Source organism: Melozone crissalis, unplaced genomic scaffold (assembly GCF_028551555.1).
Source record: "Melozone crissalis strain CALT ecotype California unplaced genomic scaffold, PUWL_Pcris_2 ptg000006l_1, whole genome shotgun sequence".
NCBI lineage: Eukaryota > Metazoa > Chordata > Aves > Passeriformes > Passerellidae > Melozone > Melozone crissalis.
This window is the reverse complement of record NW_026535784.1, coordinates 20,341,926-20,358,367: the sequence shown is the minus strand read 5'-3', so window position 1 is coordinate 20,358,367 and position 16,442 is coordinate 20,341,926. Positions and strand designations below refer to the sequence as shown.

At 38.5% G+C, this 16,442-nt stretch overlaps 1 protein-coding gene across 1 annotated transcript in view; it reads left to right on the top strand.

The window, feature by feature from the left end:
• CORIN (corin, serine peptidase) overlaps positions 1–16,442 on the top strand; it is a 117,184-nt gene that overhangs the window by 57,522 nt on the left and 43,220 nt on the right. Inside the window, exons 5-7 of the mRNA XM_054295708.1 lie at positions 741–922; positions 10,361–10,474; positions 15,078–15,185. Coding sequence (XP_054151683.1) covers positions 741–922; positions 10,361–10,474; positions 15,078–15,185 — 404 coding nt within the window. The remainder of the gene's footprint in view (positions 1–740; positions 923–10,360; positions 10,475–15,077; positions 15,186–16,442) is intronic.

Here is a 16,442-nt window from a genome sequence, read left to right as displayed (position 1 = left end):
TGCAAAACTTGTGTAAAACTCCAAAGCATTATTTGGAGAATGTATCTCTAAAAACGCCTTTTTTTAAAAAGTCGTTCCAACCAGAGTATGTAAAGAACTCAGTAGCAACGCTGGCAGCACACTTGTCTTTCTAGATACTAAGCAGAGAAAGGCAACTGTACTGACTTCCAACTACTTATGCAAGTGAATATTGCTTTACATCAAACTCTTAGTTAACATTGTGGTGAGGGAGCTCTGGCAGCTTTTATATTTCTTTCTTATGGTTTCTGCCATGTCACACAGTTGCTAAAAAGTACCATGTTATTCTCTGTCACTGTCAAGTGAAACACTAAGTTGGTAAATTTTTGGGTACTGTAAACTTCTTCAGTTCAGCCCACTTCCTTGTGACTGAATATGGAATTCTAGCTATGGTTTTGAGATGGGCAGATACAGCTGAGAGTCAGATGTAAAGAGAAAGATGTATGTGGTGTACCAGGAAAAGATTCTTCTGTGGCATATTGAGTGGTTATTAATAAAGCAAAACATCATTTGCTAAAGCCTAAGAGGTTCTGCAGTCATTTAAACATAAATTGCAAAAATGTTGGGTTGAAAATTTAATCACTGTAAGGGTATGGGTGTAGCCCTGTAGAGCACAAGATTTGTCAAAAGCATTTATTATTACTTTTTGCACTTTCTAAAAAGTTCTCACATACTGCTAAAGTAATAATAATTTTTAATTTTGCTCTGTTTCTTGTCTTTAGTCAAGGCCTCTTGCCCTGCAGGACGTTTTGTGAGGCAGCAAAAGAAGGCTGTGAACCAGTCCTGGGTATGGTGAATGCTTCTTGGCCAGACTTCTTGAAGTGCTCTCAATTCCAGAACAAAACTGAGAATGACACCACTACAAGGGTATGCTTCTCACCACACCAAGAAAAAGGAAAGCAGTGTATGTTTCCATTCTTAACTGTTACACTGTGTTTATGAGTTTTCATTTAATAATTTATTTTCTTCCTGTGTAGGAAAAGCTCTGGGGTGAAAGTATTATTTATTGTTCTATGTTCCATCTTATTACTGTAATAAAGTCTTGTTGTCAGTTGATTATAGTTTGCAGTGCTTTAATTGTTCAGGCTGATTTTTTTTCAGACTTGTGTTGATTTAAGGCCTTTTTATTTTGCATCAAAAATTCTGAGCTGTTTCAGGGAAAGTAATATGACTTGTTTGTTGACTTTTTGTTTGCTAGCTCTAGTAAATACAGGTTTGTTATTTGCAGTAGGAACCTGATACACAGGCCAAATTTCAAGTGTATCTCCTTTTTCCTTGCTGTAAAAGTGAGCCCAAAACTGATCAAGAGGTAAACTTCTCAAAAAGCATGGTCTTTATATGCCCACACATGAAGTCATAGAATCATTTTTTATCTTGAAAAAGATATTGAAGGTCATCCAGTCCAGCTATTAACTCAGCACTGCCAAATCCACCACTCAACCGTGTCCCTAAGTGTCATGTCTATGCATCTTTTAGATACCTGCAGGGATGATGACTACACCACTTACCAGGGAGGCCTGTTCCCATGACTGACCAGCCTTCCCATGAAGAAATGGGAAACCTCTGCTGGTTCTCCTCGAGATTTTTTCCTCCTGTCATATTGCTTGTTACTTGGAGGAAGACACTCACTGCCACCTTTATACAACCTCCTTTCTGGCAGTTTTAGAGAGTGATCAGGTCTCCCCTGAGCATTTTTTCCCCTAGGCCAAGCAAGCCCAGATCCCTCACCACTCCTCCTTAACTTGCGCTCTGTGGACCCTTCTCCTGTTTTGTTGCCCTTCTCTAGACATGCTCCAGCACCTCAATGTCTTTCCTGTACTGAGGGCCAAAATAAGCACAGGATTCCAGCTGTGGCTTCACCAGTGCCAAGTACAGCAGGGGACAATCACTGCCCTGGTCCTGCTGGCCACACTGTTGCTGACACAGGCCAGGATGCCATTGGCCTGCTTGGCCACCTGGGCACTCAACGGCTCATGTCAGCCAGCTGTCGACCAGCATTCCCTGGTCATTTTCCACTGGGCAGCTTTCCAGCCAGTCTCTAAAAACAAGACATTTCCATCTCCTCAGAGGTGCTGCTGATCCAGATCTAGAGGTGAGATCACAGCTGAGAGCTGTAAGCCTGACTTTTTCTCACTGACCCAATTGCTGGAGTTCCCTTGCTGGCATCTGAGACTTTGCTGTTGATAGGCATTCTGTGAGATGAAGAGACTGAGGCTTGTACAGTCTATCTGTGGGTTCTAGTTTTGTTAATGACTTCTGTGTGACAGTTAACAGGAAGAAATGGTATGATGAAAACTGTTTTTCAATTTTTTATTAAAAACCCCTGAGAATATATTCTTTAAAGCTACCTTAAAAGATCAGGGAAGTAATAAATTGTTTCTTTGAATGTTAGTTAATGGTACAATTAAAATAGATTATGTATCCTGGGCTACTTCCTTGCAGTTCCTGAGTATACGTAATGATATAACCTAAAATTATTAGACCAAGTCTTTTACCAGTTGGATTCTCTCCAGCTCTAAGGGCATATTTTTGAAGAGTCGTGAAGTAAAGGAGGCTGTTGTCCATATCTACCTTCATCTGTGGGACTTTTTGTACTGGCTGAGGTAGGGAAGGATCCTAAGGATTGTGTCTTGTTGAAGTTGAATGACTGCCAGTTAAATTGAACACTGTCCACAAATTTTTATTATAGAGTCCTGTGGCATTTTGTGCAAGTTGTTATAGTGAAAGCTGCTGGGACCAGTGTATTAACTGTATGATAAAAATATATAATATGTATGCTGAAAAAAATAGATCTAATAGATCTTTCCAAATCGGAACAGTAAACAAGTAAATATAATTTTTTTTTCTGTGCCTCAAATTCCTTATGTAAAGTGGGACTAAAAGTGTCCTTTTAGCTCACAGGGTTGCTGTAACCATTGTTTGTTACAGCTGGTCAGAGTGTTCAAAAGCCCCACCAAATCTAGAGAGCTGATCTTAGATTAAACCAGAAGAGATTTTGTCATGTATGAAACTTTTCAGTTTCAGAATAGCCTGTGGCTAAAATAATATATTTACTATTGTTAGAGAAGGAGCTGTTACGAATAGTGCCTGGTTAATTACTATTCCATAATCTGTGTGGCAGGATTGGTATTCATCTGGTAGTGAACTGCAGAAATTATGGGTAAGTACACAGTGGAAACTTGCTTTTTCTTACCAGGGGAAAAAATGTAGAGCCAGATGTAAGATTGGCTGCTCCTACCTGACAGACTGTGGAGACCCTAGTTCTACTTATTGTCAGTTCTGACATCTTGTTGTATAAAACAAAAGGGGTTTTTAAAATTGAATTTTTCATCGTGCATGATGCTTGGATAGGAATGGTTTTCATGTGGAATGAGAGACTATGATTGAACTGTGTTCCAGGACCTGCAGGGAGCCTACAAGAAAGATGGAGACAGGCTATTTACAAAAACATGTGGTGACAGGACAAGGGGAAATGGCTTCAGACTGAGAGTAGGTTTAGATTAGATATTAGGAAGAAAATCTTTACTGTGAGGGTGGTGAGACACTGCAACAGGTTGCTCAGAGAAGTTGTGGCTGCCCCATCCCTGGAAGTGTTCAAGGCCAGGCTGGATGGGGCTCTGAGCAACCTGGTCTAGTGGAAGGTGTGACTTACTATGGCAGAGGGGTTGGAATAAGATGATTTTTAAGGTCCCTTCCAACCCAAGCCCTTCTACCATTCTGTGATTCTATGAATAAGGAGAATATTTTGACCTTTATTTTTATTTGAAAGAATGGTTCTAATGTGGTTCCTCTGTGACTGAAAAAGGTAAGAGTTTGGGTTCGCTAGGCTGCTTATCCTACAGAAATAAACTGTATTGTTCTTGAATATTTATTTTTGCAGTTTGTATATTTAAGAGAATTTACTTCTCTGACCACAGTAGAACCAGACAGCTGAGTCTGATTCTCTGTTCTAATCCCTTTTCATCTAGTGCTCAGCAAAAACTGCTTTTCACACTCCTCTCAGGGTTCAGTTCCTGGAAATGTCAAGAGCATGTCCTTGGCTTATGACTGTTTATTTCTCAACTCTGTGGTTTCTTTTGGGGTTTGGTGCCTCCAGATTATATGCAGTGAATCCTTCCCTGCCCACATATGCCTTGCATATAATCTGTTTTGTGTGATGTATTTCTCTTTTGCATCTTTAGTTATATCTTATGTTTATCAAAATTAAGGTCTGACTACTGTACATGCTTGTTTCACAGATTCTTGTACAGTGTCACCCAGTCACCCAATCCCAAACAAAATTTTCCCTTGTTTTCTCTTGTTTATTTTTGTCTGATTTTGGCTAAAAACTCCATATCCTCCACATTTTCTGAATTGAAGATTGTCACTCCAAAAAATCCTTGAATGCCATAGTTCCAAGCCCTGTTGGAGAAAATATGCTTGAGTCATTTTATAGTTAGAATCTAGAGCATTTATCCTGGGAACAGTTAACAGTTCTTCTAAAAAATGTTTATTGGTTAGAATAGGGATTATCTTGAGAATACATACTGGTCCATGTGTCATGGCTAATATTTATCTTTGTCTAAAATTTAGCTCCACAAGCATTGGAAATTGAGTGTACAATACCACTGTGGGGAATCTATTATGAAATGCATCCCTGATGTGAATACAGATGTTCTGATTGTACTGGAAAATTCAAGCCATGCCATTATAGTAAGAACATCTGACTGTAAAATGACTGAGTCATTCAGTCACTCTCTGAGTCACTGAGAAGAAGTTGCAGGTCTGAAGGCTGATATCCTTCATATTGGTACCTGTTTACACAAGTGAATTCTCAGTAGGTGAGAAAATCAGCTACCCTAATAACAGTTGTAAGAATTTGTATTTTGAGATTTAAGGTAGGTGGTTGAAGTGGTTTCACAAGTTTAATGAGCTATGAGCATGTAAGGGAGTGAGCAGGAGGCATTATCAGTAATTCACTCCACATGTGACCAATAATCCATTCTGGGGGAAGAAATCCCAGAAACCTTCCTGAGGGCTGATACTCATATCCCTACTCACAGAAAAATTTCAGCTCTGCTTTACTCTCTCTCCCAACTGACCCTGTTTACAATGTTATTTTATTAGCTTTGACCAGCCAACATAACTGTTGGTGTTAATACCATATCAGAAGAAAAACTAGTAGCTTGAATAAGAAGTAAAGCAACACAAAAATCTGACTTAGATTAACATGGAGCTCACAAAAGAGCCCTGAAGTTATTTTTCTGTTAATTTGAATTGTAAAATGCTTTCAAAAGCAGCAGTGAATATGATGCTTCTACTGTATATAGCACAAAACTATGTAAATTACAGTATAGAGTTATGAGACATTGTTCACTTCTGTATTTTTGCTAAAGGCACACTATGAATTAATGTCTGTCTCTGTTAAAGAAGTGATGCGCCTGAGCTGCACTTCATTGTGGCCTGAACTGCACTTCATTGTCATGAGATCTTGAGTTGGAAGGGACCCTAAAATCATCTTATTCCAACCCTCTGCCATAGTAAGTCACACCTTCCACTAGACCAGATTGCTCAGAGCCCCATCCAGCCTGGCCTTGAACACTTCCAGGGATGGGGCAGCCACAGCTTCTCTGCACAACCTGTCCAGTGTCTCACCACCCTCACAGTAAAGATTTTCTTCCTAATATCTAATCTAAATCTACTGTCTTTCAGTTTGAAGCCTTTCCCCTTGTCCTATTATTACTTGTTCTTATAAAAAGTTCCTCTCCATCTTTCTCGTAGGCTCCCTGCAGGTATTGGAAGGCTGCAATTAGGTCACCCCTAGCTTCATTCAAACTGGCATTGATTAATAGAATTATCTTTGAGGAATAATTTGTGTAGAGAGTTTGAATCCCTTATTGCAACAGGTATTTATTTTTCAATAGGCAATATAATTATATACATCCAGTAGATAATTTTTCAGAGAAAAAGCTTTTAAAATCAGGCAGATACACTATCTTTCCTTGTGCCCTTGCATTTACTTAATGCAGTGAAACTATGATTTGTGTATGTGTAACATTGATGCTGAACAGCTGCAAAACCAGCAATAGTGGAATAATTTTTTGAGGAAAACAAAATGTTTTTCAGGATTGTCGTATTGTTTCATGTGAAGAAACACACACGGTTGCTTAAACTATTTCCCCCACCAAATCACTTTAATTCTGTAGATCCTGCATTATATTTTGTTGTTTTCTCTGGTTTTTATTCTCCTGTTCTGCCTGTGTTCCTGTTTTTTGCCTGTTTCTTTTCCAGCGGAGTTTATTATGTGGCCTTTTTAGGCCACATCACTTGAGGGAAAGAAAAAGGTCTTTTGTCTTTTTTCTCCCACAGGATTTTGCATCCTAAGGAAATAGAGAAATGAACAATTACCTGGGGGTAAGGAGTTGCCAGCTTTTCTAATTCCATGATTGTGATCATAGTGTGATCAAAGCTTTCTAGAATTGACAGCAACAAGATGCATACACTGTACTGCTGGGTACATACATGGTAGAGGAAGCAGGTGATGAAAATCTAAAAGTGAGAGAATACAGGGATTCCTCTGTGTTTCATTTTGCTGTTATGACTATACTGGGTAAAGAAAAAGTGCATCTGTTTTATAATTCTGACTCCAAAAGCTGAGGAAATCAAATGCCCAGAAAAGGAGAACAGGCCAAGACTACATGGCAGTACTTTTCCAAATTCTATTGCATTTTCCATCCAGGAATCCATGAGATTCAAGGATTCTTCTGTAATTTGTGACCTGCCATAGATTTTTATTCAATTAATGTGTCCCTTTGTTACATGGGTCTGTGTACGTTTTAGCATCCATAGTATTGTGTTCCAGAATGTTACAGCTTGTCAGTGTATTGCATGAAGAGCACTGCCTTTGCTTGTTTTAATACCTCTTACTTCTTCCATATCATTAGGTAGTAAATGTGGTCTCCTCTTTGCTTTGAAAAAAAAAATTGGCAGCACTTTCCATGGTCATTTTCACAGTTGTGTAGAATGCTTTATCTGTTGCTGTACCTTGAAATGCAACCAGATGTCAATCTGGTAAAATAATCTTTATTTCAGTCTGGAAATAAAGCTCTCCACAGCTCTCCAAGGACCTTTCCATATAATCTTCTATAGATGACATTCCAGTAATCTAGTTGGAAAGTACAGCAAATAAATGATGTTGCCTCCTCAAAGGCACTTTTGATAGTACACCAGACACAGGTGAAATTAAATACTTTTTACTGCCACTGGTGTTTAGTCCAGGATTTTGGAAGCTAATCTAGATTGTAAAACTTTCTGGGTAAGGACTAAAACAAGCAAGTTTCTCTATTAGCAAGGATTGCTTCCATTTTATTTGGGCTTATTTTACATAACATTCTTCTTCAGGAGTTTGTGTGTGTGTATATTTGCGTGATTTTATTATTAAATGTGTAAATTATTTACAGAGGTACCAGTAATTAACATTTCCCATCATATTTCTTTAGAATAACACCTTTGCCATTTGTAATAATTTTGAGTGGAATGGTCTGTGTTTTTCCTATTCCAGACATTATTTCTTCTGCTACTACTTTGTTTCTTATAGTACCAGGGTTTCTGAGTGTGTAGCCTGTGTTTGTTAAAGTTTTCTAAATGGTTGCATACCTAAATCCACTAGGTTCCAGATCAAAATTTAGCATTCAAGAAAAGTGTTTGCTTTACAGCATTAGATAAGGCTTTTATAATTTCCATTGAAATCTGATCTTTGGAGGTATGATGGAACGGTTTTCAACCTGCTGAAAACTTCTTGCACAAGCTTGGTAGAAAGCAGAAATTCTATTAATTGGAGGTACTGTCCACAATGTCTGTACTCTCCTTGCCCTGAACCTGGACCAAACATATCCAGTCATTACCTATTAGAAGACTGCGAGAGGTGAGATTAAAATTTCTAAAGATTCCATCTGATTGCAGCTGGAAGCTAAAACTGAGAGATAAAGAAAACTAATTTCACTCTTCCTCTTGTTTTTTGTATAACATACAAGATAAATAGCAAAATGCTCACTTTGGGTGTGCAGAAATGGAGGAGTGGTTTGGGATAGGACCAGAACAAGACAGAGGATTAAGGAGGCAGAGTCAGGATGACTTATAAGTGCTTCAACACACTTTTTCATAGCCCAGAAAGGAATATGGGACCCTGGAACCTTTTCTCTTTTGATCTGTAAGAAAAGTTATCTGATATTCCTGCTGTTAACTTCCATTCTCTCAGGCCGACTGGCATATTCACACAAAAGATAGGAGTCCATTACTCTTGCAGTCTTAGTACCAGTGAAGATCTTTGATGGAAATCTCCATCAAAGCAAATCAAGATGGTTCTTTTTGAGCTATTTATGCTCTTTTCCTTTTTAAACATGAAGGAAATTGTGTAAAAGCCAAGTTATAAGAACGTAAGATTACCCATCAGTTAAAGTTGCCTCTCCAACCTCTAAGAGCCTTTCTTGTAAAATGAATTACAAAATTTTGATTATACTGTCATATTGTACTTTTACCTGACATCATCATCTGTGGGAAAAACTCTGGTGCCCAGGGAACCAGTACTTCCATACCAAGGAGGTCTGTTGTTTGTAGGGGGCCCTGTAGAGCTTAGTGACCGCAGAAATCAGGAGGTGCAGTGTATAGGGCAGGGAACTGGAGAGATAAAAAGATTAGCTCATAATGAAGTGTGACATTATCCTGTGAAGTGAGATTCTTGCCCTGTCACTGTTGCAATGACCACGCTGAACAAGGCACTTGAATAAAAATTTTCTCTACTGTTCTTTGAACACTTCCAGCTAACTGGGCTCTTCATTTGTATAGCTGGAGTTTATTTGCAATTGAGACATTTGCATCTACAAGTAAAGGCAACAAGAGCTGGTCTTTGAAAATGACATCAGTCTCTACCCTCCAAAAAAAAAATCACATGCTGATTTTTGTGTCTTAGATGTTATTACTCATTAGTCCTCATAATGTTCACTTTACTATCTCATTGCCTCATTTTTCATGCTATAAAATGAGACTGTGACTGTTATCTGATCTCATGTTTGTCTTAAGCCTATTGTATTTTGCAGTTCATAATACCCTTCCAAAACTGGTAGAATACTGATGAGGCTGTTACTGTTCAGTGAGAGGTTAGGAAATGTGTCCAAGCACACAGTGTGAGGGAGCTTACTGAGGAACACATCATTAGGGTGTGCAAAATGATGATCCTTGTGGTTTTGCACTATCTTGTCACTGATGAAGAGTCAAAACATTAAATGGCACAAACCAGTTAAAAATCTTTGGTTTAAATTAGTATTAGGGCACCTAATTAGTATTTTGGGCACTGTTCATTAAAGTTAGCGTTAGGAGTTTACCTCCTTTAAAATACATTGCATAAGCAGCTTTCACTGCAATAACCATGTTCTCATTATCCAACTAGAAAATGATGGTTGTTTTGCAAAATCAAAATTATTTGCTGTCCAAGTGAACAGTACACCTAGAAATATAATGGAAAAGATTTTGAAATTATTCAAAAGTTTTTATTACAAATGAATTTTCCACAAAGAGTGTGTGTTTCAGTTGACTAAGTCTAAGTTTGCCCTGTATCTTGGGGATAATAAAATAATAGTGAGGCTTAGAAAAGAAGGTAAATATGTTGGAAAAAAATAATATGCTGACAAAATTTAAAGCTAACAGTGAAGGTGCTAAGAGTGTGTATGTTTGTGTGTAGAGACATTGCCATAGTGTGATAGAAAAGACTGCTATTCTAGGACCACAAATAAAGCTAAAAATCTAGGTAAATAGTTTAATGTGCAGCCAGTGCAAGCTGGAGCTATTTGTCATTTTTGAAAAGCACTGAAGAAGTAGGCCCAGTGCTAAGTGGTACCTCAAGGCATCCACTGTATAACTATTAGTTTGGCGAATGAGAGGAGTACTAAAGGGCTGTACAGTAAAGCCAGTCTTAAGCAGAAATTATTATATGTTTTGGGCATATTCCACATGAGCATATAAGGCTCCTTCCTTCATCCCAGGGCAGATTTAACAGGTGTAGTAGTCCTTTCATGACTGCTTGTTGAGGTCTTTTAGAATGGGTCATTCATTGATAGAAATTTTAAATGGCTTTGTGCTGTCTCAAAAATTGAGATTGTTTTTTCTTTTAGGTTTTCCTCTTGACCTTCTTGCATTCAGTGATGTTCCTCTGATAGCTATCCTAATGTTTTCCAAATTGGAAATACATTTCAATCCCTGTGGGGGATTGAATATCAGTTTAACATTTGTAAGACTGTAGTATCACTAACTTAGTAGTGTTGATGCTAATGCTTTTTCTCCACATTCTGTCTTTTCTGCTCTCTTACAGCACTGTGTGGAGGAGAGGAGAGTTTCTTGTGTGCCAGTGGAATCTGCATCCCAGGGAAACTGCAGTGCAATGGCTACAACGACTGTGATGATTGGAGTGATGAGGTCCATTGTAGTAAGTTTCTTAAACCTTGCAGTGTTCTGCTGAAGTACTGAATCCATTCAGGGAAACCTGGAAGCTGAAGCAGGCTGCTGGCACAGAACAGGAACTTTGCATAGTGTTTGCATTTATTGACATTTGGACTATGTTTAGCTTTGCTCACTAAGGCCACAGCATGTGCTTTTGATCTATCAGATTTTATGCCTTGAGGGAGCTTTGTGGAAATAAGAAGTATTTGGTTTTTTTTGTTTGGGATTTTTTTTTAATGGATCAATAGTGTACATCAGAAAGGAGCACTTCTGATAATCAGCTGCAAACTGTTAGTTGTAGCTTTATCCTGGGCCTTGGCATTGATTTTAGACTAGATGCTGGACCATCTGTTTAGAAAGTTCTTTTGGTCTCAACCCTGGATGTGATTTATTTAAATTAATCCCAGTATGTGCTGCAGTAGAATGTACATATGTGATAGCTTAATTTTTACGTATTTGTCTGTGGTAGAGCATGTCTTTAGAGCTCCTATGTGTTTTTCTGTGTTAACAAAACACCTTGGACTACAGACACCTTTAGAGAAGTGGAGCAAATGTACCTTAAGAAAACAATGAGAAGGCAAGAAGAAAAAGAACAGAGGAAGATGTGGAAAAATTACTAAATGGTGACTATACAAGACATGATACCACAAAACAGGATTTCTCATTCAGACTTTGAAAAATGTCAGACTGTGCAGTTTAGACTCAACTCAAAAGATTAGTTCTTATTAGTGATTTAAGAGCCTGGACATTCCAAGACTCACAGAGCTGCTTTTAAGGAAGTTGTTGTTAGATTTTATCTGGGATACTCCAAGGAATAAATGAGGAGAGCAATTTCCTCCTGGTCTCAATATGAATAAGGGTAGAGCTTGCTTTTCCTTTAATAGCCTATAATTCATTTCTTGGAGGGTGAGATAATGTCTATTATGTAAAAAGTATTGTGTGTTTTTATTTTCCGATTTTTCATGTCAGCATTAGCTTTAGATTTAAAGTAAGCTAAAAGATTGAAAAATGCCTATGAAAATATGGCTCTCAAGTTCTATTAGAAATGGGAAAAGAAGAAATTAGTAGTAAAAGAATGTCTTGGAAAAGACATATTACATGTCTTGAAAAACCAAGCATAAATTTCAGGAGCTAGTATTACCTTTGAAAGGACACCTGTGTGTTTAATGATACAGGGTCTATATGCAGAGGGCATCATTCATTAGGATGCTTGGTAGGAGTTGAGGAGAGAGTGTGGAGGTCAAATAAGACTTTCCTGAATTACACAGCAGGAAGAGCAAAACTGAAGGAAGACCTGTTTGCCTGAAAGCTTGCCTGATAAAAGATGCTGTGTTTCTTGCAGTCCTTGCCCCTCTCAAAGTCTTTAGTCACCTCACTAAATTATAGAATAGGCTGCTCAGAGTCCCATCCAAGCTGAGCTTGAATATTTCCAGGATTGGGGTGTCTACCATTCCTCTGGGTAACCTGTTCCACTGTTTCACCATCCTCATTGTAAAACATTTATTCCTTATGTCTAGTCTAAACATACCCTCTTCTAAAACTATTACTTCTTGTCCTATAACAAGAGGCCCAGCTAAAAAGTCTGTCCCCATCTTTCCTATAAGCTTCCCTAAAGTGCTGAAAGGCCACCATTTCTCCAGGAGAAACAACCCCAGCCCTCTCTCAGCCTTTCTTCAAAGGAGAGCTGTTCCATCCCTATGGTGATTTTGTAGCCTGTCTGGACCTCTTCCAACAGGTCCATGTGTTTCCTGTGCTGTGGCACCTAGGGCTGGATGCAGCACTCCAGGTGGGCTTTCACAAGAGCAGAGCAGAGGAACAGAATCACTTTCTCAGCCTTCTGGCCATGCTGCTTCTGATGCAGCCCAGGATACAACTGGCTTTCTGGGCTGCAAGTGCACATTGCTGACTCATGTGCAGCTGCTCATCTACCAGTTCCCCCAAGTTTTCTGGCAGGGCTGCTTTCCCTCTGTTCATCCCCCAGCCTGTGTTGATACCAGGGTTTTCCCTGACCCAGGTGCAGCACCTTGTACTTGATCTTGCTAGACCACGGGAGTCCCATGTGCCTGCTTCTTGAGCTTGTCCAGGTCCCTCTGTATGGCATCCTGTCCTTCAGGTGTGATAACCACACCACTCAGCTTGACATCCACACCATCTCTCCTCTCTCCTGCAGCTTTGCTGAGGCTGTGCTTCATCCCTTCGTCTGTGTTATTAATGAAGACATTAGATAACACTGGTCCCGGTACAGAGCCCCAAGGGACACCACTGGTCACGGATGTTCTTTGGGATTCTGAGCTATTGACCCTTGGCACATGATCATCCAACCAATTCCTTATCCACCAAACAGTCCACCCATGAAATCCATCTCTCTCCAGTTTAGAGATGTTGTGGGGGTTTGCCCAGACCCATGTGCAGAAGGTCCTTTTGGATCTGGATCATACAGGGATCAAACCTGCCACGTTGGCTTTTCCACCATGGTTTAACCAATTGAGCTTATCTCAGGGCCAAATTGTTGAATGCAGAAGATTCCCCAGGCTTCATTTGTGTTTAGTGAAGTACAGTAAAATTGGAGTACAAGTAAAATTGTATTTAATTTTTGTGAAAATGGGCATATCCCCATCATTTATAAAATTTGAGCCTTTTACAAGTGGCACCTGCCAAGTGCCCATCTTACTTAACAGAGTAACCAACTACCTTTACAATACATTATTGCCAATATCTTGAAGAAAATGTATATTAAGGCTGTTAGACTTTCATCAAGTGAATCTTCTTTCCCTGCAAGGAAGCTTGTGTTCTTTTCGTTTACCCTGTCTGTGTGGGCCTGTGGGTTGTCTACCCTGAAGGACACTGCAGCAGCTTCAGAGGTATGGATGGAAACAGGAATGGGGATACGAATGGAAATTAAACAGTAAATTTATCCAGAGGAAATAACATAGAAAAAGGCAGTTTTGTTTCATTTGCAGGAGGAGCAGTGGAAGAAGCACAGAAACTGTCAGAGTTACAAACTGATCAATAAGATTAAAGGTTACCAGAGTACTTCATGCTGTTGCATATTCAAAACAAGTGATGTTTAGAATTTACTCTCAGCGGGGTGTTGGTCTGCTTACAGGAAGCAAGAACTTAAAATTTATTTTCTTTTACTGTGGGGTTTTTGTTATTCCCTGTTTTATGAATAATGGTTCTTTTTGAAGTTGAATTAACCATTGAGTATGTAGCTCATGGCTCAGCCATATTATTTTACTTCATATCCTGAAGCATTTCCTTCTTATTAAGCTATAAATTCTGTTTGGACCTTCTAAGACAATGTGAAACTTGAAGAAAGCACTAATACTTCTGTGGGGGAAGGAGAGGAAGTGACTCATGTTCAAGTTCCAGAGTTGTTTTTCACCTAGGAAGTGAAACACTTGGTTGACATTGATATGAAGGGGTAGAAACCCCACTGCACCTTCTGGAAGAGTTCTGCACCTTTCTGTGTAATATCCTTAGAAGGATACCCTGCTTTGAAAGGGGAACCAGTGTGCAGTCATGAACACAGGAGTCACAAGAGGAGAGGGGGAAGTGGTAGCCTGATTCTGTTGTTTTGTGGTTGATCATCTCAGAAGAAAGGAGGCACTTTGGTTCCAGTCCCTGCTTTTTGGGCTCTCTCTCTGTTTTCTGGGGAATAATTAATTTAAAATGCCCACATATGCCAGTAAAAACGGGCACAAAGGACTTCCTTCGTTCCAGTGGCTTAGCTCCAACAGGAAGGCAGTGTTGTCCACCCAGTTGTTCTGTGTCTTGGCATTCTCCCTGGAAAGCTAGAGGTCAAGGAAAGGTCTAGAAGAAGACAGTGAAACTGTCTTCTCCCTTCCTAGCTGTATGCTTGAAATCAAAAGTTATTACTGATGGGACCAGATACCACAAACCATAATTTCTCTTCAACCCTTTCAACTACAACAAAGATTCCATATTTTTATTGAACCTTATATTATTCAAGTTTTATGGTTATTCTCAGAGAATATCTGGCAGGTTTTGCTGATGCATCCAGTCATGGAGAAAAAATGTTGAACCCACCCAGTGCTGACAGTAAGAGTTCCGTGATGAGAAGGCACCAGGCTAGATCTCCTGAGCTCCAAAGTGTGTTAAGCCTAAAGCTCATTTGAAACCATTGTAAGACCAAAGGCAGGTTCAAAAGTAGGGTCTAGGGATCTTGATTTTGCTGTTAGAATCTTCGTCTCCACTTAATAGCCACATCAGGTAGTCAGGATTTTCCTAGTAATCTGCAATGGCGATGCCTACAACATTTCTTGAGAACTTTTATGTCTATAAATTAATTAAACATTTAGGTCCCTATGTGCAGCCAGAGCACTCTCTCCTTATGGTATTGGTCAAAAAAGCACCTAGCAGGGAGAGAGTAAAAATTTCTAAAAATGGCTTTTGATTTTTCATATTCTTCCAGATTAGTTTCTCATAAACTGGTAAACACCAGTATTAATGCAGAGCTGTAAGTTTTAAGGTCTCTTTAGCTAATCTGGTGTGTAGTCAGTACAGGGTTCATAGTTCATATGAATGTTCCAATGCAACCTTCACATTTTACATGCTTTGTTTTGTAGATTGCAGCAATGATGTATTTCGTTGTGACACGGGAAAATGCCTCAATTACACCTTTGTTTGTGATGGATATGATGACTGTGGAGACCTTAGTGATGAGCAAAATTGTGGTAAATGAAAGTTATGTGCTTTTCTAAAGTCTTTAAAATATCAGGACTGCCTAACCCAGTAAACCTTTTCCTTAAACTACTGAAGGAGTAATATACCCTGTTCTTACTGCATTTGAACACAGTGAAAACAGCTCACAGATTATATATGAAATTTGAAACGGTTTAAAGGAGAGTTCTGGATCAATCCAAATCTTGAAGGGTTTGGTATTTATAAGAAATACTGCTATTTTCAACTTGCTTTAAACTAATTCCAAAAGATGCTTCGTTGCTAGCTTGACTGGATTTAATTGGGAGTAAAGCAGACTACATGAGGGCACTGCTGGTGCCAACTGTTTTATAGCTGAAGTGTTTTTACATAAGATTGATAGTGAAGTTGTATGTTTTGATTATCAAATTCTGTTTCTTTCAAATTGTCTTGTCAATCAACTTTCCATGTTTTCATGACACTTACCTACCTACCATATGTATCTACCTATACTTAACTTCCATAGGAGAATCAATGAAGTTTTGAAATTAAAAAAGAATAATCTTAGCATGTAAATATTGGGAAATGTAGACAGCCTGATTTTTACTAACTTTTGGTTCTGTTACTACACCTGAGAACAATTAAGTTTTCTAAAATAATTTTTAACCGTTAAAATATTATTTCTCCCTTTTTTCCATATGCTTTTCTAAGGAAGAACACAAAGACTATAAAAACTGAAAATCAAGGCACATTTTTTTCTGAGATTTTTAAAAATTTCTTCAAATTCAGCACACTCTAAGACTTTTCAATATTTTATTGTCAGTTTTGGTTATTTAGTGGGTTCTTTTTCATAAATAATCTTAGTTTAAAGATGATTAAGTTTTTCTAAATGTTGATCTCTCTCCTATCTTTCCTACCTTGACATAGTTTTTTTCTATACAATTTTTAAAATCTAAGTTTTTGTACATGCTATAATTGGTTTTCATAGCAGATTTGGAGGAGTGGACTGTGTCTATTCTCTCTGTTTTGGTGTAAAGTCAATGTGCTCAGCATAAGGCTCTTTGTGCATTTAGGTAGAAAGATTAAGATGACAATTAGAATGATTTCTTTGTAGATAATTCTTATGGAAAATTCCAAGTTCATGCAAAAAATATAGTTTCTGAACTTGAGAAATATTTTTTGAATGTCTTAGTAAAAAGATAAATGAAGGAAATTATTTTCTCTGATGGTTACTGAAAATGTTTAACTGAAACCATTCCCTGAGATGGTGTGCCAGATCTTCTAATGGGCTT